The following is a 26,855-nucleotide window of genomic DNA, read 5'->3' as shown; positions in this document are numbered from 1 at the left end:
TGTAAACTTAGATCAAAACAGGTCCATTCCGGTAGCTTGATTTAAAGGTGCATCACTGTGTGTACACAGACACCCCCTCCTCACATTCCTAACCCCTATCTTGTTTTCAGGGAAAAGACTTCATTGCTCTTGTCCCGTTCCATATTGTAAGAAGAGGTCAAAGGATAAATCTATGAAGACTGCAACTGTCCTAAAAATTTTATGATTCAGAAAAATAGAATTCTTAGAATGATGCCTACATACACATTTTGAAACTGGAGCAATCTTTCCATCTCTACATCCGAAGTCCCCTGAATATGAGATGTACAGAGGAATACTTCTTTGTCAGACTACCAATTGTTTTGGGAAACCATCCAGATGGAGTTGACAGGATGACAGGGAAGGGAATGGAAGCCAGTAAACACCTATTTAAGCAAATATTCCATTGTGCCCCAGCTGGGATGATCTGTGGTATGAAGTAGGGATGTTGTATAGGGTTTTGGAAGGAGAAAAACAAAACAAAACAAAAAATGCCCCAAATGTGCAATCCATTCCCCCAGGGGTCCCATCAATCTTAACTAATCCTGCATTCAGCACTCTTGGTAGGTGCTACCACACCTTGAGAAAAGACGAACAACTGAGGTTGCCAGCATGATTAGATATTTATTGAGCATCAAAAGAATACCAGAGCAAAAGACTCACTATGTGGTAGCAAAACTGAACCACAGCCTGTGAGATAACACTACTTAAAAATTGTCTGGCCCTGGAGAAGGGGAAATGATTTTGATCATTGGAGTTGGCAGAACCGAACCTTCTCTAGTCTTCTGATACACTGGAGACATGCCGACCAAGCTCTAGTACCATGGGTAATTTTCTGGTGTTTGGAAAGGAGCAGTGATATATCAGGCAGAGACACTAGAAGAGTCCAGGGCCAAATCTGACAGTTGTCTTGCTTGAGGTATGCACCCAAAATCTCTTAGGAAAAGGCAGTTACATTCAGGGGCAGCAGCATCAGCAGGATAGAGACTTTGGGCTATCCAGGAAGAGAAGTAGCAGGAAAGGAGCCTATATACAGAAGGCAAGAACTGAATAAGGCAACTATATCAGCAGATCTTGACCTTGTGGGGCATTTTTAAAAGATGTTCTTGCCTTCACTGGCCAGCATCTCATAATCTGTTGGTACTGTGTGCAGCAGGTGGGCGTAGTCACCGTTGATCTGGGCAATGATCTGTTGATCCTGGCCCAGGCAGGGATCATCAGAATAGTCATTACTCAAAGCCTGGGAAGCTGCCTCATTGATGGTGCAGCCACTTGCAAAGATGGACACCCTCATGTTTTCTCCGGAGTCACTGGTCTCCCTGGGATGTATCCTATGGCTGAGAGCCCATCATGAGAAGAGATTTGAGCCTCAGACCGTATTTTCCCACAATTATGCTTAAGTAAGTCCTTACCAACTGACTTTCAGGCTTTTGTTGCACATTCTGGGAGTAGACGGATGGTACCTCTAAATAATCTCTTGTGCTCACTGAGCCAAGATAGAACCTCAGGAATCTCAGAGAGAATAGAAAACTGCTCTAACCCTGGGGGTCTCTGGCTTTAGGACTACACTAGCTCCATGCTCTATGCTTACCCACTCCTACACTGCCGCTTCTTTCATGTTTCCTACCAATTGTCAACATAATTGAGGGCAGGAAAAAGGTCATAAAATGAGAAAGGAGAGACTATCTTACCTGGTCACTTCATAGACATGCTCTAAAAAGGAAGAAAGATTTGGGTTAGAATTTCTATAGAAAATGGACCCTGAGTACCAGTCAAAAAATGAGGTAAGGGCACAGAGAGTGATTCTGAATGTCTTAGCTTTCCAATACTGGGAGATTTCCAATAGTTAAGAGATAAGTTGGAACAAACATATTTATTAGAGAAAGGAGGAGGATACAAGTATGGTTACTGTCTTCTTCAGCATCTAAGACTCAAGATATTGGACTGGAGTTGTTGATTGTTATGGATGAGTAGAGGACACTGGAACTGGGCCTGCTCTTCACCCAGGAATCTTACCCAAGATCCTCAGAGAATCCCTGTAGGAAACTTGACTGTCAGGCCAGTATCTAGGACGAAATGGCTGATTTGTCTAATGTCAGAAACCTTGGCTCAAGCCACTCCCAAGTACATTCACTTCCACCCCTGAGCCAAGGAAGTTTCTGAAATAGGTCATCATTGCCCTCTCATGTCTGTGTAAGAGAAGTGTCACGAGCTTAGGCTCAAAGATGGATAGTGCTTGGTGTTTTTCTCTAAGTGCTTATAATCCTTCAAAGGAGCAACTTGGAAATGTATATATCGTTTGTCATGAAAAAGTAAACAAGGCAATCCCCAAGACTTCTGCCTCATAGTAGTGTCTCAAATTTCCATGTCTTCTCTCCTCCACTGACCTAGAGATATCTATACTTACATATTTTCATCTTTATATGAATAGTAGGTTCTCATTAAGTATATGTAGAGATACCCTGGAGGTAGTCTCTCTTATATAGAAATAGAAAACTCAAATTTGTGGGATGCAAGTAAGAATGGAAAACATAAAGGCATAATGCATATGGCCTATTTGTTTGAGTTTAGTGACTGGAAGTGAGAATAGATAGGCAGGAGTAAAGGAGGTTCAGAAACTAGGCTAGAGCCTTTTCAAAGAACATCTTAAACAGAATGCTACATTTGGACTTTTAGCCTTAGAGCCATGAGGATTTATGAAATTTTTATATATTTATTTGTTGTCAAAGTGATGTACAGAGGGGTCACAGTTTCATATGTAAGGCAGTGACTACATTTCTTATCAAACTTGTTACTTCTTCCCTCATTTGAAATATTTTAAAAGAGGGAAACAATGTAATGTGGATCTTGTTTATGCTCAGGCATATCAAGACTATGAATAATGCTTTCCTTTTTATGTTACTGGAATTTGTGTCCATTTAAATGTTGTCTACACTCAAGTTTATCCTGATGGATAACCAAGAACAGAGCTTATACTTTAGATCCTGGGGAAGGAGGTATTCAAGACTCCCTTGTCTTTGGTTAGAAAGACATTATTCGTGATTGGAAATGCTACAGAGAAAGACAAAAGTTAATGCTAGGCAAACTGACTAGTACAATGGACAATATTCAGAAATTAGATTTTTCTTAGAAATAAAGATTCCATTTTTTTTACCAGTTGTATTGGGGCCTATGCTTGCTAGAGAGTTGCTGTCTTGCTAAGCCATGCCTTCAGCCCCTTTTCCACTGGTTATTTTTGAGATTGAGTCTTGCTTCCTGCTCTGGTACATGCCTATTTTAGGGTTCCTGGCCTAATTTGGATAACAGACATGTGCGACCACACCTAATATCTTGCCATTGTGACTCTTATAGACTTTTCTGCACAGTATAGCCTGGAAGAATGTTCCCACAAAGTCTAGAATGGCAGTTATACAACACTGTACCCAGTTGTGAGTTGGCAAATGATCTCACAAACTTTTCCGCCCAATTAGACCTTGAACCCCGATTCTCTCAAGTAGCTAAGATTATAGACATGAAGCACTGGACTCATATTCAATTCTTTTATCCTCTTTGTTGTCCCATAGTTATTAAATGGCTCTGACAGTAGTGTCTTTATCATGTTACTTCCCTACTAAAAAGTAGGGTGACTTTTAGTGCCTTTGCAAGATTTACTAAAGAAAGTCTAAATTCTTTAGGGTGTCATTCAAAGCCTTCTTTAATTAGAAATGAACTTTTGGAGAGTAATAGAGGGGGTGATAGATAAAAGTGTATTGTATACACATGTAGAAATATCACTATGAAGTCCCTTTGAGCAAGTAATACCTGTTAATAAGAATGTTAATTTAAAAAAATGAATTTTGATTTCCTTCTGTATTTCTCTATTGCTCATTTACACAAATCTTTTCATTGATGATTTGATACTTAGTTGTTTTAGATTTTTATACTTTTGTTCATATATTTCCCCATATTTGAATATTGGCCCATCATAAATTGTTTTCACCTTATTTGGCCTAGTACCATATTCCTTCCTGAAAGGCCCTATTAATTGCCTAGCATTAACTCCTATCTCCTTGGTATCCCTTTAATACTGATTGACTCTTTCAGGTTTTGATTTTGTGTTGAGGGGTTGTTTTGCTTTGTTTTGTTTGAGACAGTATTTTGCTGCTTCATATACAAGACTCTCAATCCTCCTGCATCACCATTGATCATGGGTATGTACTACCATTCCTGGCTGAGTCCATAATATTTACTGCTTTACAGTCTTATTTATAAACTCCATGCTTTAACCTTGAGCCCTTTTCATAAATGTTAAGCAACTTAAAAAAACTTGCCTTGTATCCTTATAAAATATTTAATTACAAGAATGGCTGTACTTGACTGGGCACCAAGTATTTTTCCATCAACTTCCCTAATTTTTTGGCAAGAATGTCTGTTTGCCTAAGCTTTAAAGCTAGGCTTTGAGCTTACTGAAGTACCTTACACAGTGCTTCATACATAGTGTAGGTAAATAAGCCACAAATGAGTGAATGATCAAAAGCCAATCAGCCATAGTCCTCACTTACCTTGTTGGGATGTCTTCCGGCAGAGTATGATATAAGCCATAGTGACAACAACCATGCAGCACAAGAAGATGATGAGGATGATGGCAAAGATAGGTAGACCCCTTCCTAGGAGACAGAGCAAGACTAATCATATAGGTGAAAAATAAGGCCAGGGGAGGCATAGGTTGGTAGTAGAACTCCTGCCTAGAAAACAAGAGGCACTGAATCAAAACCCTAGTACAAATACATACACATACATACATACATACATACATACCAGAAACAAAAGATCTAAAGATCAGCCCTTATTAGCCCCAATTTTTTCTTTTCAATTTGTATTGTCTAATTTTTTCTAGCTTGTCACAGAAATAAACAAAATTCCAGGTCTATTAGAAAGTCTTAAGAAAGGCAGAGACCTTCATAAAGTCTTTTAGATCCACAGTTTGATAATTTTGGAATTTGCACCAGACTTCTATGTTTGTTTGTTTGTTTGTTTGTAGAGACAGGAGATTTTCATGATCCCTTCACTTCTCAGCTTTATTGAGATGCAACCGTGTTCATTCAGATTTTATTCAGTTATTTCTAGTCACAAGTTCTTTCCATTGAAATGCTCATTGACCAAACTTTCAACTTGCTTCTTTCTCAAAATGTATTTCATAAAATACATGTTACTGAAAGAACCCACTGTCTTGGGTTTCCAGTTATGGATTGGTGTTTTTTTTGTATAACTATAATAGAATAATGGTCTTTCAAAGATATTTCCATCCAAATTCCTAGAACCTGTATGTCAGTTTGTATGACAAAGAGGTTGCACGCAGAATTAAAGTTAATAATTAGCTGGTGTTGAAATAGGGTGATTATCTTCAATTATCTGAATGAGTTCAATGTAATCATAAGATTCATTCCAAAAGTGGAGGGAATAGATATGAGGTTAGAGTAGCAGATTTGAGTATTCTTACATTGCTAGTTTTTAAAATCGAAAAGAGGAGCTGTGTGTCAAGGAATGCAGGTAGCATCTAGAAATTAGAAAAGTTAAGAAAATTGATTCTTTGCCAGAGCATCTAGAAGGAAGGTAGTCCTACTGACAACTTGATAGTAACTTAGTAATAACTATTCAAACCAGACTTTCAGTAAGCTTTTAACAACAGACATAGAAAAATTAATACAGTAAGTCATCAAATTGATGACTGTTACTGGGTCTTAGTTTCCCCACAGTTTCAAGAAACATATAGATTATATCGAATGTAATTCTAGCTATAATACTCTCAATATAAAAGATTGTATCAGAGGATAGACAGTGCAAAGGCCAAAAAAAAACAAAACAAAACAAACTTCCAGTGTCTTTCAGATTTGCTGCTGCAACTGTCTTTTTACTAAAAAAATAGATTTCATGATGTTCCGTTCCCCCCAAATTGGCTATCCGTGGTTTTCTGAGCTTCTAGCTGGAACTGAGAGTTCAGATAAAACAAGATTTTCCATTGACAGAAGTCAAATCATGAAAAATCTGATAGAAGAAATAGGGCACATATCTAACATTTGAGAATTTATACTCCTCCCAAGGTTGTCTTCTAATTTTTACAAACCAATTTTCCAAGAGGTGCATTCTAACTTCTCATCTCTCTGTCACTGCTGCCTTGAGAAAAACATGAAATTATAGACACCTTCAAGCTCAAAGTGGCAAGGCAAAGGTAATAAAAGAAGTATGGTTGAGAACTGCTTGGAGATAACTAAGAAGCTGTGTAATCAGAAAAGGACAGATAGAAAGGGCATTAAGAAGTATCTTCAATGATACAGAGACATCATATGAGCCCAAGAATGATAGTCCTGTAAGTTTTTGATATCAACTAGTTCAAGCAGAGACTTGATGGATGTACGCCTGGACTCATAGAGATCCCTACAGGGATATTGCAGTACTGAGAATTGACACTGTTATTTCCAGACTACGAGGTAATCTACAGAGTTTTAGCAGATGGGCTATGGTAGGGAACTCATAGTATAAGAGAAGCAAGAAATTATCAACTGATCTAAAAGTAATTCATTAAAGAAATCTGATCTTTTCCTTCAAAAATCTTTTGAAAAGTCTTGACAAATTAAAAAGGGGTTGTAAAACAATTAATTCATTATTTTATTTATCATTGCAGTCATGTCAAGGCATATCAGCTTACTACCACACAAGGTTTCAATTCCTGACACTCTGACTTGAAAGTCATTGAGGTTTTAAACAAACCAAAAAAATTAGTTGCAAGTTGCTGGGGAACCCCTACGTTTATGTAGTAAGGTACTGTTATTGTCCTTATCTGCTCCAGTGTCCAGTGACAGCCAGCTGAGGTTATAGCCTTATCTCTACTCTTATTCACAGTGCTTGGGAACTGTGTTAGTATAAAACAGATACTATACTAAGAATAAATTTACCACATCTTTTATTTTTTTTCCTAACTTTTTTTTTCAAATTTTTATTATCAAACTGATGTACAGAGAGGTTACAGTTTCATACGTTAGGCATTGGATACATTTCTTGTACTGTTTGTTACCTTGTCCCTCATAACCCCTCTCTCCTCCCCCTTTCCCTTTCCCCCCATGAGGTGTTCACTTCACTTACACCAAACAGTTTTGCAAGCATTGCTTTTGTAGTTGTTTGTCTTTTTTTACCCTGTGTCTCTCAATTTTGGTATTCCCTTTCAATTTCCTAGTTCTAATACCAGTATACATAGTTTCCAATATACTCAGATAAGATTATAGAGATAGTGTAGGTACAACCACACAGGAAGGTGATACAAGAACATCATCAATAATAGAAGCTACAGATACAGATGGGACGTTGAAAGTAGTTACAACTGTGATATAACAATTGTTTCCATAACATGGAGTTCATTTGATTTAGCATCATCTTATGTGTTCATAAGGGTATAGCAATTGGGCTCTTGTGATCCTCTGCTATGACTTGCCTAAACCTGTACTAACTATTCCCAATAAGGGAGACCATAGAGTCCATGTTTCTTTGGGTCTGGCTCACTTCACTTATTATAATTTTTTCCAAGTCCTTCCATTTCCTTACAAATGGGGCAATGTCATTCTTTCTGATAGAGGCATAAAATCCCATTGTGTATATGTACCACATTTTCCTGATCCATTAGTCTACTGAGGGGCATCTGGTTTGGTTCCAGATTCTAGCTATGACAAATTGTGCTGCGATGAACATTATTGTGCTGGTGGCTTTACTGTGATTTTTGTTTGTTTACCACATCTTTTAACTGCACTATAACCGTATTCCTCCCTCTATCAGTGTCTCTCCATTTCTGCACCATCTCTACTCCAGGGCACTTGATGGGTTTTAAGAGGCATACGTTACACAGAACAGTGTGTATAATGGGGAGTCATGGACACAAAACTGATACTTAAGAAGGAAGGTTACAAGTCTTGTCATTAGACTTACCCGGTCCAGCAACAGTATCCTGAAAGTTTCTGTCCACTTCAGTGGTCCTGTCCAAGGTTGAGGTCACTTCAGTGGCCACATCCCAGGTTGTTGCTATGGTAACAGAAGATCAGGGTTAGAAGCTGTTCTTCCAGCAAGGATCTGTGAGATGTGGGATGGCGGCAAAGTTGGGAATCTTCTCTGGGAATATGTACTAAGCTTCTAAGAGTGCTGGTCAACATAATTGATTATTATGCTGTGATGTGAAACATCTTTCCCTCCCTCCCTCCCTCCTTTCTTTCTTTCTTTCTTTCTTTCTTTCTTTCTTTCTTTCTTTCTTTCTTTCTTTCTTTCTTTCTTTCTTTCTTTCTTTCTTTCTTTCTTTCTTTCTTCTTCTTTCTTTCTTTCTTTCTTTCTTTCTTTCTTTCTTTCTTTCTTTCTTTCTTTCTTTCTTTCTTTCTTTCTTTCTTTCTTTCTTTCTTTCTTTCTTTCTTTCTTTCTTTCTTTCTTTCTTTCTTTCTTTCTTTCTTTCTTTCTTTCTTTCCTTCTTACCAGTCCCAGGGCTTAGACTCAGGGCCTGAGCACTGTCCCTGGCTTCTTTTTGCTCAAGGCTAGCACTCTACCACTTGAGCCATGTACCACTTCTGGCTTTTGCTATTTATGTGGAGCTGAGAAAACGAACCCAGTGCTTCATGTATGCGAGGCAAACATTCTAACACTAGGCCATATTCCCAGCCCAAATCTTACTTTCTTATTGTTAGGGGGTGGTGAATGGATAGAAAGTGAAAAAGGAGAAATAATATACACAGTCACACAACAAGGCAGACTAGGAGCAAAAACTAAGTCACAGTGTTCTTTTGGTCTACCATTATCACAAAGATGATTATATATTCACATATCTACTTTGGAAGTATTCTTTATACCTTGCTATTTTTCTCTTGTTCTCATTCATTTATTATTATGTTCTCCCTGAGGAATCCAATAACCTTTTAGACCTCAGGGAATGACATTGCGACTCCTGTCTTGGTTCCTATGATGCCATTTTATACTTCTAGTCCCACAAAGCCATAGCAAAACTCACCTTCTGAGAAGGATTGCATGGTTGTAGATGCCTCTGTCTTGGTCTTGGATAGATCTGAAGAGTCTACAAGGAAAAGGGAGCCCAGTCAAGGGTGCTGGTACCCTTGCATAAACAGTTGAATGTCCTAGGAAAATTGGGAAGTAAGTAAAGTCCAGTCAAGTCCATAATTGAACCTCTCAACACTTCCCTTATGCTGCTAAGTTCCATTGCTTGTTCACCACTCACACACCAGTCTAGGGTAGGGCTGTCCATCAAGCCTCACAGATAGTAAAGGAATCTGTGGCTAAAGTTCACAGGGTATGTAAACATGGATGAGAGGCTATATTTTAACTGAAATTTAATGATTTATTCTCTTGACAGAGACTTTGGAAGTCTCACAGAGAAAATGGCAAAGTGTGACATCAGTCGAAGTGGTTGGGTAATGATTTCCAAAAATTTATTTCTTCACAAAAGCAATAAAATAACTGGAAAATTTTTACACAATCAACTTTTGCCAAAATTTTAGAAAGTATTGGAAGGAACTCAGGGAAGATTTATAGAAAAAAATCATCCCAGTTTTAGTAAGAATAGCAAGTGTTGTGGCATTTTAATTTACCAGACTCCCATTATTAACCCTTCCCCGCTCAGAAGTAGTCAGAAAAGAAAATGCCATGTAAGGTGCTGGGTGAGCAGAATTGACTTCATTCTCAAACAGCTGTGAGCATTAGAAGTGACTGGTGTTTCTCTGAGATATTTGATTCCAATGATTTGTTTTATTTGTCACTCAAGTCTCAGAGCCTCTCTAGATTGAGAGAATATTTTCCATAGAAATGCTTTAGACAATGAATAACTGTCTAGAGAAGCAAGAGACTAACCAAAAACTAGAAGGAAAAGCCAGGATGTAAGATGTACAAAAGAACTTTGAGAAATGTTCACACATTCCTGGGAATCTAGAAGGCCACCTGAAAGCACAGTGCTGTGCCTGTTCAAGAAGGACATGAGAATGCCATAAGTTCCTATCTGTGGTTATCCTTGAGTCTCAATAAAAGCAGTAGGGGATCATTGTGGTACAGTCTAAACTGTCTAGGCAATATTGAAGACATACCTTACCATGCAACATACTTCTCTGATAAAGACTGGAAGATTTATTGACTCCAGAAATATTGGAAGAATATCTCTATCTAATCAATAAGATAACCAAGTTGAGCCTTCAGTGCTCTTCCATGACAATGATTACCTAAGCCTATATAGAGAATTCATTCAGGAAAGTGAAAACTATTGTAGCAATGTGTGTGAACAAGTCCTAGGGGGAAAGAGAGTCAAAGTTGCCACGCAAAGAAGGCCTGCAAAGAGAAAAAGGTATACAAAGAAAGTGGAAAGTATACGACTTAAGTAGGTTAGGAAAATCACTCAGTAGCAATTGCCCATGCTGAAATTGGAAGCATTGGAAACATTGGAAATATAGATAAAACAATTTAGCACAAGGAAGTATTGGAAATATAGATAAAACAATTTAGATATGTTAAAATGAAAGGAAAATAAATAACTAAACAGATGATCATGGTACAAACCAAATACAGAATGCTAATATGAGACTGATACTATAAAAAGTAATCAGACAGAAATACAAGAGTTAAAAAGCATAACTAAAAGAAAACTTTATTAAAAGGAAGAAAAATGCACTACAGCATATTTAAGCAAGTAGAACAAAGCACCAGCTAACTTGAAGATATGAAATTTTTGAACTTATCTAGTAAGAATAGAAAGGAATATGAGTGAATAAAATTGAACAAAATCTCAAGGACTTGTGGGACTCCATTGCCAATGTTGACCAAATAGTTGTGTTGGAGGCATGTCTCAAGTGGTAGACACCAGGTATGAGCCAAAAAATAAGCTACTATGAAACCCTAAGTTGTAACACTGGTATTAGAAAGTGAGCTAGCTAGATAGATAGAAAGACAGATAAAAAAGAACAATAATTAAAGTATTTTATGTCTAACAAGACACAAAAAGACATTCACAAAGACAATAAAAAGATAGTATATAGAACAGGACTTGCAAATCCTGTATTTAATAAGGCTCTTGTATCCTAAGTATATAAATAACTTGCAATTCAACTACAAAAAAAATCAAGTAGCTTGATTTAAAAATGACTAACGTAGCAAGGTGCTGGTGGCTCACATTTGTAATCCTAGCTATTCAGGAGACTGGGAGCTAAGGATCACAGTTTCAAGCCAGTCTGGGCAGGAAAGCCTGAGATTTTTATCTCAAATTAACCACCAGAAAATTGGAAATGGAGCTGTGGCTCAAAGTGGTAAAAAAAAAAAAAAAAAAGTTCAGGGATAGCATCCAGGCCCTGAGTTCAAGCCCCATGACTGGCAAAAAATGACTAAAGTATTTGGCTAGCCAGTTCTCAAAGAAGACTGGAGCTACCACAAAATAATCAAGGAGCACTGAAACAGATAATCCACAACACTATCACTAGAGACATGCAAATTCCACTTCACACCTAGTAAGAGGTCAGCAATTAAATTTTTGGAAGTACTAGGGCTTGGACTCAAGCTTGGTTGTTACTCTCATGAGTATGTTCTACCACTTGGGCCAAAAATTCCCTGCTAACTTTTCTGTTGATTAATTGGAGATAAGATTCTTAGGAAATTCTACCCAGGCTATCTTCAAGCCTCAATCATCAGATCTCACCCTCCTGACTAGTTAGGATTAAAGGCATGAGCCACCAGTGCCTGGAAAATGTTTTTTTAAAATTAAAAGAATTTTTAAAAAAAGACTTAATGCAAAAAAAAATTAAAAGAAGTTAACTAAAAAAGATGAATACCATTGAAATAGATTGTTTATAACTATACAAATAGAACAATGAAAATCTCTTGAAATTGTTTTGGAAAGGGGGTAAATGAGCCAGGGGGAATGATATAAGATGTGACATTGACTGGTATACAGTGTAAACATGTAGGGAAATGTCACAATGAAATCTGCCTTATATAACTAATGTAAGCTAAGAAAAACAAAAAGAGAGACAGAAAATAAGTGTTAGTGAGGATGTGGAGAATCTGCAGCTCTCCTATCCTCCCATACTGCTTGTGGGAAAGGAAAATTGTAGTCACTTGAAGCCTTAGCTACTTTTTCAAAAAGTTACTATGTGACATTGCCATTCCATTCTTAGTCATATACCTGAAGAAAACAAAAGAAAACATGTCTATAGAACATTTTTTCACAATTCTTCATTGCATAAAGGCTACAATGTAGAGACAATCCAAATGCCAATGACAGGAATGGATAGCTTGGTCTATGAATGTAGTGCTACATTTTTAGGTACTAAAAAGAATGAAGCAGTGACACATTAATGAACATTGGAAACACTGAACTAAGTGGAAAAAATAGGCAGTAAGGTCACATTCTATGACTCATTTTTATTTTTTGATGGTACTCTGGTTTGAATTCAGGGAATCACACTTGCTAAGGTAGAATGCCACTTATAGGAGCCATATCTCCAAGCCTCCTTTGTTTTTTGTTGTTTTTAGATAGGAACTGGTGTTTTTGCCCCAAGCCAACCTCAGACCACAGTTCTAAATACACATTGCCTTGTAGCTGAGCTTAATGTATACCTTGCCCACCATGACTTAACTAAACAATTCACTATAAGTAAATCTATAAAATAGAAAATAAGTGTTTTGTAGGGCTTAGGGGGATAGATGAACACAAGTATTGACATATATATGGGTTCGATTTGACAGCAGGTAGGTGATTGAAATGTGTTGGAACTAGATATTGGTAATACTTGTTTGACCACAGGAACTACTAAATTGCACACTTTAAAATGTGGAACATTTCTTTGTGTGTGTGCGCTGGTCCTGGGCTTGAACTCAGAACTTGGGTGCTATCCCTGAGCTTTTTATTTTTGATGGCCCTGGGGCTTGACTTCTGGGCCTTGGAGCTGTCCCTGAGCCTTTTTTCCCCTTTATTGCCAAAGTGAAATACGGAGGGGTTACAGTTTCATATGTAAGGCAGTGAGTATATTTCTTGTTCAACTTGTTACCTCCTCCCTCGTTTTCCCTCGCCTCCCCCTCCCCCTTTTCCTTTACCCCTCATGAGTTGTATAGTTGGTTTACACCAAATGGTTTCATAAGTATTGCTTTTGGAATAATTTGTATTTTTATCCTTTGCCTCTCAATTTTGATATTCCCTTTCCCTTCACTAGTCTAATACATGTGTATACAGTATCCTGGGTACTCAGATGAGATAGTGATAGCAGGGGTACAATCACAAGAAGGGAATATGAGAGAAACAAAAAAGGTACAGTTTCATATGGCATGTTGAAAATAATTACAACAATGATATAACACTTGTTTCCATAATGTGGAGTTCATTTCACTTTGCATCATTTTATGTGGTCATAAAGGCCATTGGGCTATTGTGATCTTCTGCTATGACTAGCCTAAACGTGTACTAAAGGCCTAAAAAGAGACTTCTCTGAAGAGGAAATGAGAATGGCCAAGAGACATATGAAGAAGTACCCTACCTCACTGGCCATGAAAGAAATGCAAATCAAAACAACATTGAGATTCCACCTCACCCCAGTAAGAATGTCCATTATCAGGAAAACTAACAATAACAAATGCTGGAGGGGATGTGGCCAAAGGGAACCCTACTACATTGTTGATGGGAAGGTAAACTTGTTCAACCACTCTGCAAAGCAGTATAGAGGTTCCTCAGAAGGCTAAGCATAGAGCTCCCCTATGACCCAGCAGCCCCATTTTTGGGCATCTATCCAAAAGATTACAAGCAAGACCACACAGAAGCCACCAGCACAACAATGTTTATCACAGCACAACTTTTCATTGCTAAAATATGGAACCAACCCAGATGCCCCTCAGTAGAAGAATGGATCAGGAAAATGTGGTACATATACACAATGGAATTCTGTGCCTCTATCAGAAAGAATAACATTGCCCCATTCATAAGGAAGTGGAAGGACCTGGAAAAAATTATACTAAGTGAAGTGAGCCAAATCCCTGAGACTCTTTGTTCTTAAGGCTAGAGCTCTTCCACTTGAGCCACAGTGCCATTTCCTGATTGTGTGTGTGTGTGTGTGTGTGTGTGTGTGTGTGTGTGTGTGTGTGTGTATGTTGCTGAGGAATCCAACCCAGGGCTTCAGGCGAGCACTCTACCAATAGGCCATATTCCCCAGTCACCACTTTCTGATTTTTGTGAATACTTTATTGGAGAGTCTTGTGAACTTTCCTGCCTGGTCTGGCTTCAAACCGTGATACTCATAACTTAGCCTCCTGAGTGGCTAGAATTACAGGCATGAGACATTGGTGCCTGGCTTATCCTTGAGCTTTTTACTCAAAGTTATAGCCGTACCACTTGAACTGTAGCTCCACTTCCAGCTTTTTGGTAGTTTATTGGAGATTAGGGTCTCATGAACTTTTCTGACTGGGCTGGCTTCAAACCATGATCCTCAGATCCAAGCTTCCTGAGGTGCTAGGATTATAGGTGTGAGACTCTGCATTCAGGTTGTAACTTTCTTAATATATAATGAAAGACATTAGTGAAAGATGAGTAGAATTTCTGTTCTCTGATAACATGGAATCAAATTGTAAGCAGAGGGAACAGCATGCTGTTTTGGATGTGGAGAAATATATGAGAAGACAAAGTTGGAGGCACACTAAAGGTATTTAGGCTTTGTTCTTTTGATGGAAGAATCCATGGAAAGTAACTGAAGGTTTCTAAAGAAGGGAGTAAAAAGTTTCCCTCAGGCAAATTTTGGGACAGTTCTGAAACTAGTGCAATGAAAACTTTGAAGGTGAGAGTATGATATGTTGGTCACTATTAGCAAATATTCATTCAATGTCTTCTGTGCACCTAGTTTTTGTTGGACTCGAGATCAACCATGAAAAGAAAGGCAGAATGCTGCAGTCTTGGATTTTACAGTCTAGTCATATAAAACAGAAATCTAGTCAATAAGTTGAAATCTTGAAGAAGGCTAGGTTAGGTAAGACCATTTAGAACACTAAAATTTCAGTGATGAAAGACATGGAGAGTGATGGGCTATTGAGGATGTTGAGAATTGAGGATCCTAGCTCAAAGCCAGCCTGGGCAGAAAATTTCATGAGACTCTTATCTCCTATTAACCAGTGCAAAGCTGGAAGTGGATTAGTAGCTCAAGCAGTATAACACCAGCTTTGAATGGAAAAAACAAACTGTACAAGAAATGTATCCAGTGCCTAACGTATGAAACTGTAACCTTTCTGTACATCAGTTTGATAATAAAAATTTGAAAAAAAAAGCTAATGCCTTGAATTCAAGCCCCCATACCAACACACACACACACACACACACACACACACACACACACACACACACACACACACACGATGAGACTATTTGGATATGGGAAAAATGAACAACTTAGTAAGTGATTTTTTTTCAAGGACCAGGGTCTGGGGAAGAGCAACAGTGCCATATCTAGCCACAAAGGTGTCAAGAAGCCTCTAAAATAGCCCAATGATTAGGATGAGGAGGGTAGTAAAGTTTTGGAGAGGAAACACAATGTGGAGCAGAAGAACAAAGGGAAGAGCCCCATGTGTGCAGGTAGAATCAGGAAATATGTCAGAATGATAGATCCAGGTGCCAGTGACCCATATCTGTAATCTGAACTATTCAGGAGACTGAGATCTGGGGAAATGCCATTCGAAGCTAGCTTGGGCAGAAAACTGAGACACTTCATCTCCAAAATAAACAGCGAAAAGTCAGACTGAAGTAGTGATTCAAGTGATGGCACACCAACTGAGCAAGTAAGCCAGTAACCATGAGGCCCTGACTTCAAACTCCAGTACTGGAAAAGGGAGAGGAAGGGAGGGAGGGAAAAAGGAAGGAAGGATGAAGCAAAGAAAAGAAGGAAGGAGGATAAGAAGGGAAAGGAAGAAAAGTAGCTGTTCAGGAGGCTGAGATCTGAGGATCAAGGTTAAAAGCCAGCCTGAGCAGTAAAGTCTATGACACTCTTATCTCCAATTTACCTCCAAACAATCTGGAGTTGAGCTGTGCCTCAAATGGTAGAGTTGTATCCTTGAGCAAAAATACTCAGGGATAGTGCACAGGCCCCGAACTCAAACCCCAGTATTGGTACAAAAGAAAAAGTACATTAAGTATAAAATTATGGTTTGAGACCCATTCACATAGAAGGTCCAGAAGTCAATAAAATCCACTGATGTTACAGATACATGAAGAAGGTACTTGAAGCCTTTGAGAACACTTATAATTGAAGGGTGAAAAGGACAGTCTGACAGATGGAAAAGTGGTGTTTTTAATAACAGTGATTGATAGGACACTGGAAAAACCTTGGCTTTGGTTATTTGGAAGTCAATAATGATTTCAGTTTGCAAACTTTTGTGTTAAATTGAGAGGCACAACTGGTGGAAGATACCTTCTTCATAAGACTATGAGATGTGGTGATAGGTAGACAGTTTTTAAATAACACACATGCTATCTATTTATATATACATATTAGCCTTGGATACATATATACTAAGTATCTTTCTCTCCGTCCCCCTTCTCTTTGTCCTAAAGAGAGGATACTAAGTGGAGCAGGGTGCTGGAATAGCTGATTTAATAATTCAGGAGAAGTGCAGGTGTGGCTCAAGTGGTAGAACAACAGCCTTGAATGGCTAAAAACTAAATGAGAGCATGAGGCCTGGAGATCAAGTCCCAGTACTGGCATGTGTGCATGTGCACACACACAAAGAGACACACACACACACACACATCTGGATCTTTTTGCACAAAAATGGGGTGGTCTTATCTTCTTCAAGCAGGACTGGCTGCCTGAAACAAAGTGGAAATGTTCTGAACTGCTGCTACAAGGAATGAGACAAAGATGCCTGGGGACAGAAGGTGCATGTTACTGAGAATAAACCCTAAGTGGATTCAAATGAATATTTGTATTTTGTTTGCTCAGCACAGCTCAGCTGTCTATGAGTAAAGTCATGGCATACAGGGCTACTGCAGAATGGTGGAACAGCACAGAGGTAAAGTGCAGTGCAGGGGTGAAGGTTTGAGAGCTCCCCATAAAAAGTTGGCAGTAAAACTTAGGGACCAGGTTGAAGTGGAGAGAAATGTAGGCCAGAGGAAGCCTAGAGACTTGGTTCAGACAACAAAGCAGGGTGGGAAACTGAGAGGAAGTTCTCTGAGCCTCGATTTCCTAATGTGACAGTCTGGGGCAGTGCTGAGCATTGTTCCTAGAAGCAATGGGTATTCATAAGTAAAAGGCCTTGATTAACTGCAGTCTTATCTTCACGATGACCTCAACCAGAAAATTCATTTTCCTTTAAGAAGAAGAGATTAAAAGAAAATATGCAGAGATCCAGGCTTTATCTCATAAACCAAACAAACCCAAACAAACAAAGCTAACAAGTAGAAGAATTAGTTTAAAAAGAAGAACAGTTTTCAACCATGAGAAATAATCAGCCATCATTGAAAATACAAGAATCTGGTTAGGCAGAGAGAGCAGAACATGACCAGAACCCCCAATGTGTGAACTTCTTAGAGACAATGGAATACTTTTGCTTTTCTGTTGGTTAGCTCCTAGACCATCTCAGGAAGATTTTGCTCATTGTTAACTAACCTTGTTTTTTTAAAGATCTCTTGGCAGAAAAGAAAAGTCAATGGGTTGTATCACTTCTGAGCTTTTCATTTAACTCTAGCCTGCAGTCTTCAAGGCATACTTTGTGATACTCTGGAAACAGTGCTATAAAAATAGCCACTCTTGCATTTTCTTGCTATGAGTCTAGATTTCCTCCTTTTGACTCAATTTCCTTTTCTGTAAAATGAGGTAATTATAGACATCTCATGAGACATTAGCAAGATTACACAAGATAATGTATGTTGAAGTGTTGAACTTCTGTATCTGACAAATATGAGATACTTACTAAATGTCACTTTACTTTTTGCCATTTTTAGAGACAGGGGCTGTCACTGACCCTGCTATTTCCAGTTTCAAATTGTGTTTGTATGTGTGCCTATTCAGGACCCCAATTCCCCCTTTCTTTGTCATAAGGGTTCTATCTCTTCTAAGGCATAACCACTTCCATGTGGGTTTGTGAAGGTACTAGAAAAGAGAAATCCTTACCTTTAACCACAAACTTTACAATGTCACTGCGCTGCTCAGAACCAACTCTGCCCTTGGCAGTACAAAAATAAGATCCTGAGTGAGCCATCACTGCAGGGTTGAAGAACAAGGTACTTGAGGCGTTTACTTTGATAGGTTCTGGGTTATTAGTCTCTTCCTTGTACCAAGTATAAGTGATTGGGGGAGAGCCTTGGGCCTGGCATTGAAGGCTTATCCTCATCCCCTGGGGCACTGTGAAGCCATAACCACTGTCAGTTGTCACTGTGGGCTTGGAGACAGACACTGTAAAAGGAAAGACAAAAGAAGAGATCTGGAAAATCATTCAAATATGGGGATACAAGGCCAAAGTTATCTCCACTGGGCAAAAAAATTTGTGTATATCTTGCCACTGGAACTAAAGGATCTCTTAACTTGGAATGGCAGAGGAGGAAAGGGCAATGGAAATGAAAAGGGGTTTCTTTGGAGGATCAGGTAACATGGTATATAATCAGGGTTTATCTGGAGTTACAAATAACTTCCTCAAGAAAATAATAGTATGTTTTAGGCTGAAATTGTTTTGCTTTACAGGTGAGAAAGACCTTTAATGGTTAGAACACATTTTAATATTTTAGAGTCAGTAATATTTAAAATGAATCATCATAAGAGAGAAATTATTCATAACTTGGAAGCAATATTATGTAATTTTACACATCAATAAGAATAAAAAAGAACCTAGGCACTGAAGTACTAATATAAATGCACACATTACTTGGGCTCAAAATAATATATTTAATCAAGTAACAGTGCCCATAAGGCAGATGGAACCTTTGTATGTTGAAAACTACAGAGTTGAACTGTCATTAAATTGTTTTTGAATTATCTGCACCTGGTGTGTGTGTGTGTGTGTGTGTGTGTGTGTGTGTGTGTGTGTGTGTGTGTGTGTGATGGTATTTGGGCTTGAACTCAGAGTTTGCACTCTCATCAGGCTTTTTTACTCAAGACTAGCTCTCTACAACTGGAGCCACAGCTCCACTACTGCTTTGTTGTTTAATTGAAGATAAAGTCTCACTAACTTTTTTACCCAGGCTGCCTTCAAATCATGGTCCTCAGATTTCAGCCTCCCAAGTAGTTACAGGATTGAACCACCAATACCTAGTTATCTGCAGTCTCGGATTACCAGGTACAGATCTTTCTATAATTCTCATGGCAGCTTCTCCAGAGCTTCTCTGTCAGAATCTATCCTTCAATATCCGGATGAAGTATGCTAATTTTATGCATTTTCAGGCCCAGAATGTAAGGAAGACAAATGGCAGGATGCTGGAAGAGGTAGGGGTTTGAAAGCCAGAAACTTTTCCCAATACTTAAGTTTTACTATGGGAGTAGGACTCCAGGGAGCCTCTGTCTGTCCAATCCCTCTGCTTAGCACATAGAACTGATGTGAGAGTTTATATACAGGTGCATCAAGATCTCAAAATTTGTCAGACATTTCTAGGACAGTACTGTATTGAGTCTTTGCCTCTAAGCACTTTTCTATCAGCACAGTGACTCACATTTCTGGACTTGAAGCTCAATGATCTTATCTTTCACCACAGTATTGCCATCAGGGGTCTGCCAGGTGACCTCACATGTATAATGGCTTCGATCATCCATTTCAACAGTATCCAGTTGAAGGGACACATCCCCTGGAATTTGACTACGTATATGCAGACGGCCTCGGTATTTTGCCTGCTGGATATGGTCACCAGTGGAGTCATGTAAGAAGATGGTGACTGGGTGTAACTGCCGTTGTACCAGCCACTTCACCAAGACTTGAGTATAGCTTTTCAGAGGGCCGTAGGTGCAGGGGATAGTCACATCCCCTTTCCAGGGCCCAGTCACCCTCTCTGGTGCTTCCAGGGTAGGATGGCCTGAATAGAAGAAATAAGAAATGAAAACAAATAGATGGTGTACACATCTAGAAACTAGGGTGGCAAAGAGAGGCCTCAAGGGTATCTGAGCAACATTCTTCAACTTTCCTTCCATCATACTTTCATATACCACGTGCTCTTTTGTTCTTTCCCAGCGTTCCCATCAAAACCAGTACTGAGAAGGCAAGTGCTTTACATTTGTTACCTCTACAAGTCTCAGGTCCTTCCTTGCTAGGAGGTGACCTGGAGAAAGCCAGTTCCACACTAAAGGACCAATGTGGTTCATTGATCATGTGGCAGAAAGTATCCACAATCTTCACATTCTACATTTTAATGAAAAAAATTATCTTCAACATTTTCCAAAAGAGATGTAGGAGCAAAAGTGAACAGTTGGGTCTGGACTATTTCACTTTTGTGAATATGAGCCTGGAGAACTGGGGTTTCAAGGGTTGGCAAAACAAGGCTCTTCCCCTCTTGCTCTCTCAGGAGAAGGTCTCAATGATCAGGGTCCCAGGTCCAACTCTTTTCAGGAAGGCAGGATGAAGCAGACAAAGGCAAATCTGAGGGGTGAGAAAAGACGCTGGATATACATTCTTGTCCAACAAATTCATTAGTTAGAAACCTGAATTTTGTAAGCCTGACTGAGTTTTTTGTTCTGATTTCTTTTTTCTGTTTATTTCCATATTTGGTTTCTGTTAATACTCATCAAAGATACATTGGAAAATTCCATCCTGAGGGGGAGATGTTGTATATGCTTGGTTTGGTGAAATAAAGGATCTGAGTAATATTTTGAAGCTGGTTGTGCTAGTTATGGTGGTTTTAAAAAAGGGAGATTGTTCCTTGGGATAAAGGGAAATTTCCCACCTTGGGATGGAAATCTAGAGGAAAATATGGGATCATTGGAACAGCCAATGTCTGCCATCATAATTCTCTATCAGCAAGCTCATACTTTGAGGATGTGGAACCAGTAGTAGGGAATTGTACTGAGGCCATGTCATTATATTGCCTCTGGAAAGGTTGTTTCAACATGTGAGCTATTTTTTTCATCCTAGGATCCCCAGGTTTTAGTTTAGCAGATGGAAGATGACACCTTCTGGTGAGGATATGCTTTCTTTCTTCCAGAATATGTTGTTAAGCACTAAGGCTTTTCTCAAAGAGGATACTGAAGTTAAGCTTTTGGCCTAGGCCCTCACCAGGGACTCCTGGAATATGAACAGCATTTTTTAGACATGATAAAGGCCTTGAGGAGGAAATAATAAATAAACACAACTTCATGATGCTAAATCCACTCCATACTCTCTGGGGAGTTTCAGACGTGGCAGGCAGCAGAACTCAGACCCAGGAATGAGAACCAAAGGGGGAAGATTTTAGTTTGTCCTCATAAAATGAACTTCATAACTACAGTTTTCTATGGATAGATTTGGCCATCTGGGGTAAGTCCTAAACTCTGTTTGGCTCTTAGAAAGCATTTCTTCTTAAATTCCCATCCAAACTGAGATGGTCCAGTGCAAATAACTGTAATGGAAACAAGTTAAATAATTGCATATTCTAGCCAATGGTAACCTTTCACCAGGTAGTAGTTTTCACTGTGGTATTGATAGCAGTTCATGCTTTTATGTGCATGCAGATACAGCTGATCTTTGTCAGAGATACATGGACACATATGTCCATACATATTTTGGGCTACATGGAAGCATAAACATAGGCTCCTTAGGCCTCAAGAAAACATCTGAGCCTTTTGGCTTAATGCACTCTTTCCCACTGATCTTCCTCTGACCCTCCCCAATCTTCCTTATGTCCACTGAAAAACATTCTCACATTTCCCTTCTGAACATCAGAGAAGCATTTTTCTGTGAGGACATCTGGAGCTGCTTTTTCTGTGTGTATGCATGTCTGCCCTCTGACCTTAGGGGAGCTACAAGGTCAGGATTGCATTTCCTTCAGGGAATTTGCTGGAAATTCTCAGAGTCTACTCTGATCTATTAGGAACATGGTCATATAATCCCAATTTCACAATTTTGGAGTTAATTTCTGAAGTCAGACTTGACTCTTCTAAATTTTAATGCAGTCATTGATAACTAGACTTTTCAGAAAGGCACTTTTCCCTATATACATTTTCTTCCACTCTCCCTCCTCCAAAGTCTATCTTATCCCATTTCTGTATGTTGTTTGGTAAATTACGAAACGTATATGAACATTAATTTAGGGCACTGTCAATCAAAGGAAAGTAATAGTAAATATCCTGTGGAGGGTTGTTATTAAAATTAAATGAGCTTTCAGTCATCTAGGAGAAACCACTTAACATAAAGTGCTGAATAAATGTCAGTCTTGTCTTACGGCTCAAGTAAAACTTGTATTAGTATTGATTCTTCCTTTCCTATAGAAGTCTTCAATATATCTTCCTCTAATTAAGCTGATTAACTTGCTTTGAAAAAAATGCCCCCATCTTCCAGCTGGTGGAAAGCCTTTATAGAACATTGTTTTTCCCTTCCAGAAAGAGCTGGCTTTCCATTAAATACTGGTCAGGAAAAAGACCAGGACTGAACACCAGTTCAAAGAGTTTGTTGAAGGAGGATTTGGCTTGATAAAGAGAGGACAATAACTCAGATCCTGGGACATGGACTTAGAAAAGTAAAGGTCTGAGGATTACCCAGTGGTGCTGAAGAAAAAAAAAGCTAGATTTGTTGGCAATGGGCTCCTTTCTAGTACCCCTTTTGAGTCTTTTTCTGGAGCTTCCTTCTCCATGCTCACAGGAAGAACAAGATTTCCCACACCCTGTACGTCCAGTCCCCATGGCTTATCCTCAGTGATTTCTTGGATAGAGAACTACCTTCAATAAAGTTTAAAAATACTTAAAACATTTGTAAAATGTTTAAAACTTTTATAAAATGTAGATGTCAGGACTTTTTGTTGTCATTATTTCCATATGTGTTTTAGCACACAGGAAGAGACTTACACAGCTGATTCTGGCCCCTAGAGTCTTTTCCATTGAAGTCATGGTCTCACAGTGCAGTTGCAGCTGGTAGGTCCCTTTGAGGCCAGCCAAGCTAATTTCAATGTACCAATGAGATGGGGACCCTGAGCTCCAGGGATGGTGAAGGTTCTATTGGCTATTTAGTGTAGTTTAAGCCTCAGGTCTATAGAGTAAGTCTTTTTACACAAATTCAAGACCTCTTTTCAGTGCTGGAAGAGATCATAGGCTGGACAAAGAATGAGACACATAGGAATTGTGGAACAAGTGGCAGAGTGTCACTCTTTTTTTTTTTTGGCCAGTCCTGGGCCTTGGACTCAGGGCCTGAGCACTGTCCCTGGCTTCTTCCCGCTCAAGGCTAGCACTCTGCCACTTGAGCCACAGCGCCGCTTCTGGCCGTTTTCTGTATATGTGGTGCTGGGGAATCGAACCTAGGGCCTCGTGTATCCGAGGCAGGCACTCTTGCCACTAGGCTATATCCCCAGCCCAGAGTGTCACTCTTGAGCAAAAAGGAAGAACAAAAGCCTGGCGCTGGTGGTTTGCGCCTGTAATCCTAGCTGTAAAGGAATCTGAGATCTGATGATCGTGGTTCAAAGCCAGCATGGGCAGGAAAGTCTGTGAGAGTCTTATCTCCAATTAATTGCCAGAAAACCAGTAATGGCATTGTGCCTCAAGTAGTAGAGCACTAGACCTGAGCACTGGGAGGCTAAGAGAAACTGTCCAGGCCTTGAGTTCAAGCCCTACAACCCACAGAAAAAGAAGAACAAAGCTCCAGGCTCTGAGTTCAAGCTTCGGTGACAGGGGAAAAAATCTGCTAGACAATAAAAGTATTGTAGAAATAATCTGAGTTTTCAGAAGCATTAAGTTAATGTGGTAGCTTGAGGGGCAAATTCTTTTCTCTCATTTAAGGTCTTTCGTATCTTTAAGTAGTTGTACAAAGGAGTTGTCATTTAAGAAAGCAGTTTATGAATGCAGTGCATCTTGATCAATGTCACCCCTTCCAACATTCTCAACCATCTGTCTCCTACACATCTCTTCTCTCACTTTTCTTAATTTGGTAGAATATATATTGGATTCATTCAAACTCAAGGTTGTAGGAGTTGATGGGTCAAAGAGCCAGGTTAGGGTAAATTACTCTGAGTGAGCTATGGAAAGCTAGATTTCCAACTCCACCAAACTAAAACCCATCTAGACTCTGTCTAGGAATATGAAAATAAAAAGCAGAGGTTCTACAAGAGTCCCCTTACCCAACCTTGAGCATCCCTAAACTATTACCCAAGCTTAGTCTGCTAAAAAGGCATCTAATTCTTAGGGATGTTAATAAGCAGGGAGGAAGACCCACAGAAATAAATCCACTTCAGCCTCTATTGGGACAATCTAGTATTAAGTTCCAACAAACAGCCTGGAGAAACAGGGCATATCTACAGTGAAGTGGCCCAGGAGTGTATAAGAAAGCAAGTCCTTTGTAGATCAATTGAAGGAGTTAGGGATGTTTATCTTGGAGAAGAGAGGAATTAAGAGCTCAGGAGGTCATAACTCTCTTCCATCAAATCTTTGAAGGGCTGTTACAGGGAAAGGAAGCAGATATATGCTTTGTTAACTGCAAGAAGCAGAGCTGGTTGGGTATCAGTGGCTCATGCCTATAATCTTTACTCAAAAGATGCTGAGATCTGAGGATCACATGTTTAAAGCCAGCTTCAGTAGGAAAGTCCTTGAGACTTACTTCCAGTTAACCAGGGAAAAAAACCCAGAAGTGGAGATATGGTTCAAGTGATAAAGCAATGGCCTTGAATGAAAAGGCAAAGGAAATGGGCCCACAAAGAAAGAAGAGAACAAGAACAAAGGAAGACAAAGAACAAAGGAAGATGAACATGAACATGAACATGAAGAAGAGGAGGAGGAGGAGGAGCAGGAGGAGGAGGAGAGAGCTGGATCTTTCAGATGAAAGACACAAGGATTAGGATTTAGTTTAAGTACCATAAATACCATCTGTATAGATTAGACAGTGTGAGAAGGTAGTAACTGCTATCCACCATCCAACTGACAATGATGAATACTTGTATAGGTACAAGGTATTTGCAAAGACTCATCTACATATTAGGCCACATGTGTTCTTTTTAAACTATGTATCTTAACAGAGCCTGGCAACAGTAGCTCATGGCTATAATCCTAGTGATTCAGGAGGCTGAGATTTGAGGATTGTGATACAAGGCTATCCCAGGCAGAAAAGTCCAGAATACTCATATACAATTAACCACCAAAAAATGAAAACAAAAAAACAACAATCAGAAAGTAGAGCTGTGGCTCAAGTGGTATACTACTACCCTTGAACCAAAAAAAAAAAAACAAAAAAAAAAACAAACAAACTCAGGAACAGTGCCCCGAGTTCAAGCCCCAGGACTAGCACATACACAATTTCTTAACAGAAACCAAAGTTAGTCTGTCTGATGGTAGATTTTCCCATAACGGAGGGGATTTGGGTGGCAGTTGATGTCCCTGACATACATTAGAAGTTTTCTAAGAAGGAAATACCTTTTCAGTTTCTACCAAGCTTGCTTCCCAGATTGATCAGCAGCTTTAACACCCTCTCTCTCTTCTGCCCAGTACTCAGCAAGGCTATAGCATTAACAGACACTCACCTGCCTAGCAGGAATAGGCTTTTTCTCAGTACTCTTTCCATTAACACCCTTCTCCAAATATTTTTGCCTGGGCCAGCTGCTAGCCATAGCCGCCTGGCCCTAACTTGCTTCCTTACCATAGGTGACCACAGTTAGGTGGCCCAGTAGCATCAGGACCAGTAAGATACCCATCACAGCCAGAGTCACTTCTGTCCTTTCTTCTAGCCTGCTGCTTCCAAGGAGACTTGAGCTCCTGGTGGCTGCCAGTGTCTGTGCCTGCTCACTTTCCTTCCTTGTCTATATCACTCACTCACTTAGTGCCATTGCATGCACTCCCTTTCCTTCCCTATTTCAGTAGTCACGTGGGCTGGGGTGCTCTCCCTCCTCCTCCCACTGGTTTGGAGATTTGAGAATGAGTGAAGCAATTCCCACCCCCGAACCCCCCCTACCCCAGATAGAGTATTTACTTCACTTTTCCTGGAGCCAATACAGCTCTCTGCCCTTTGATCTCCCAGACTGCGTTTATTTTGGGCCCCCTCCACAAGGCTCAGAAGTTTGGGGACAACCTTTGGGATGAACCTGCTTACTCTAGTGTTTTCCTTCCTGATGGGCCCAGGTAGAAGAAATCCACTTTGTTGGCATATGTAATTTTCCACAGTTATATGGCTAACCCCTGGCCTGCTCAAGTCTGTTGGGATTGGGGGCATCTGTGAGCTTGTGAACAAGAGCTTACTGTGTGAAAGGGCTTTCTGCACATCAAAGGTTAAATAATTGGCAAGCCCAATAGATATGACGGAGGGGGGGTGTCCTGTATCTCATAATGGGAAAGCTCTTTGAATCAATTTGTCTGATATAGTCACCTTCCTGGTGGTTAAGTGATATTGCATTTTCATTAATACCCTTGAGCGTTTTCATGAGACACCTATTACTTACCTCTTTTAAGGTAAAGAAAAACTTCACTTCAAGTGCACTAGATCACTGAATTGATAGTGGTATATTTTATGAGGCTGAACTTTTTTATTTGGAATTGACACAGACTCTGGACTACAAGTGAGTGAGATGAAGCCTTCGAGTGAACCTCAATTGCTCTTCATAGCCCCTGAAGTGACTGTCATTTCATCAGTAGTCTAATTCTAGGCTTAGCACTATCTTCAATCAGCAAAGCTTCAAAATTACAAGAAATTCTCCAAAGACAGAGAGACCCACAAATCATATAGCACTATAATGT

At 39.5% G+C, this 26,855-nt stretch overlaps 1 protein-coding gene across 2 annotated transcripts; it reads right to left on the bottom strand.

Annotated features, from left to right (window-relative positions):
• Positions 1–622: 622 nt before the first annotated feature.
• On the bottom strand, positions 623–25,916 carry Vsig4 (V-set and immunoglobulin domain containing 4). 2 transcript variants are annotated; one of them, XM_048336489.1, is made up of 8 exons: positions 25,765–25,916; positions 19,682–20,038; positions 18,153–18,434; positions 9,032–9,094; positions 7,972–8,064; positions 4,560–4,664; positions 1,710–1,731; positions 623–1,355 (listed from the first exon to the last, which is right to left on the bottom strand). In XM_048336489.1, exons 1-8 carry the CDS (start codon positions 25,817–25,819, stop codon positions 1,112–1,114), a joined length of 1,221 nt encoding a protein of 406 aa, XP_048192446.1. In that variant the 5' UTR covers positions 25,820–25,916; the 3' UTR covers positions 623–1,111. The 2 variants fall into 2 exon arrangements, with proteins under 2 accessions (XP_048192446.1, XP_048192447.1); XM_048336490.1 differs by having other exon boundaries at positions 623–1,349.
• Between the last annotated feature and the right edge of the window lie 939 nt (positions 25,917–26,855).

The sequence above is a fragment of the Perognathus longimembris genome, chromosome 28 (assembly GCF_023159225.1).
Source record: "Perognathus longimembris pacificus isolate PPM17 chromosome 28, ASM2315922v1, whole genome shotgun sequence".
In the NCBI taxonomy this organism is placed as follows: Eukaryota; Metazoa; Chordata; class Mammalia; order Rodentia; family Heteromyidae; genus Perognathus; species Perognathus longimembris.
This window is presented reverse-complemented; position numbering and strand designations above follow the sequence as displayed.

What these genes read in the sequence shown, in the direction of transcription:
- Vsig4 (XM_048336489.1), bottom strand. Translation starts at nt 25,819, where the DNA reads ATGGGTATCTTACTGGTCCTGATGCTACTGGGCCACCTAACTGTGGTC. An exon ending in GGATACTGTTGCTGGACCGG is followed by an intron (nt 4,665 to 7,971) that starts GTAAGTCTAATG and finishes TCTGTCTCCTAG; the next exon opens with GAAGGGGTCTACCTATCTTT. An exon ending in CATGTCTATGAAGTGACCAG is followed by an intron (nt 1,356 to 1,709) that starts GTAAGATAGTCT and finishes ATGGGCTCTCAG; the next exon opens with CCATAGGATACATCCCAGGG.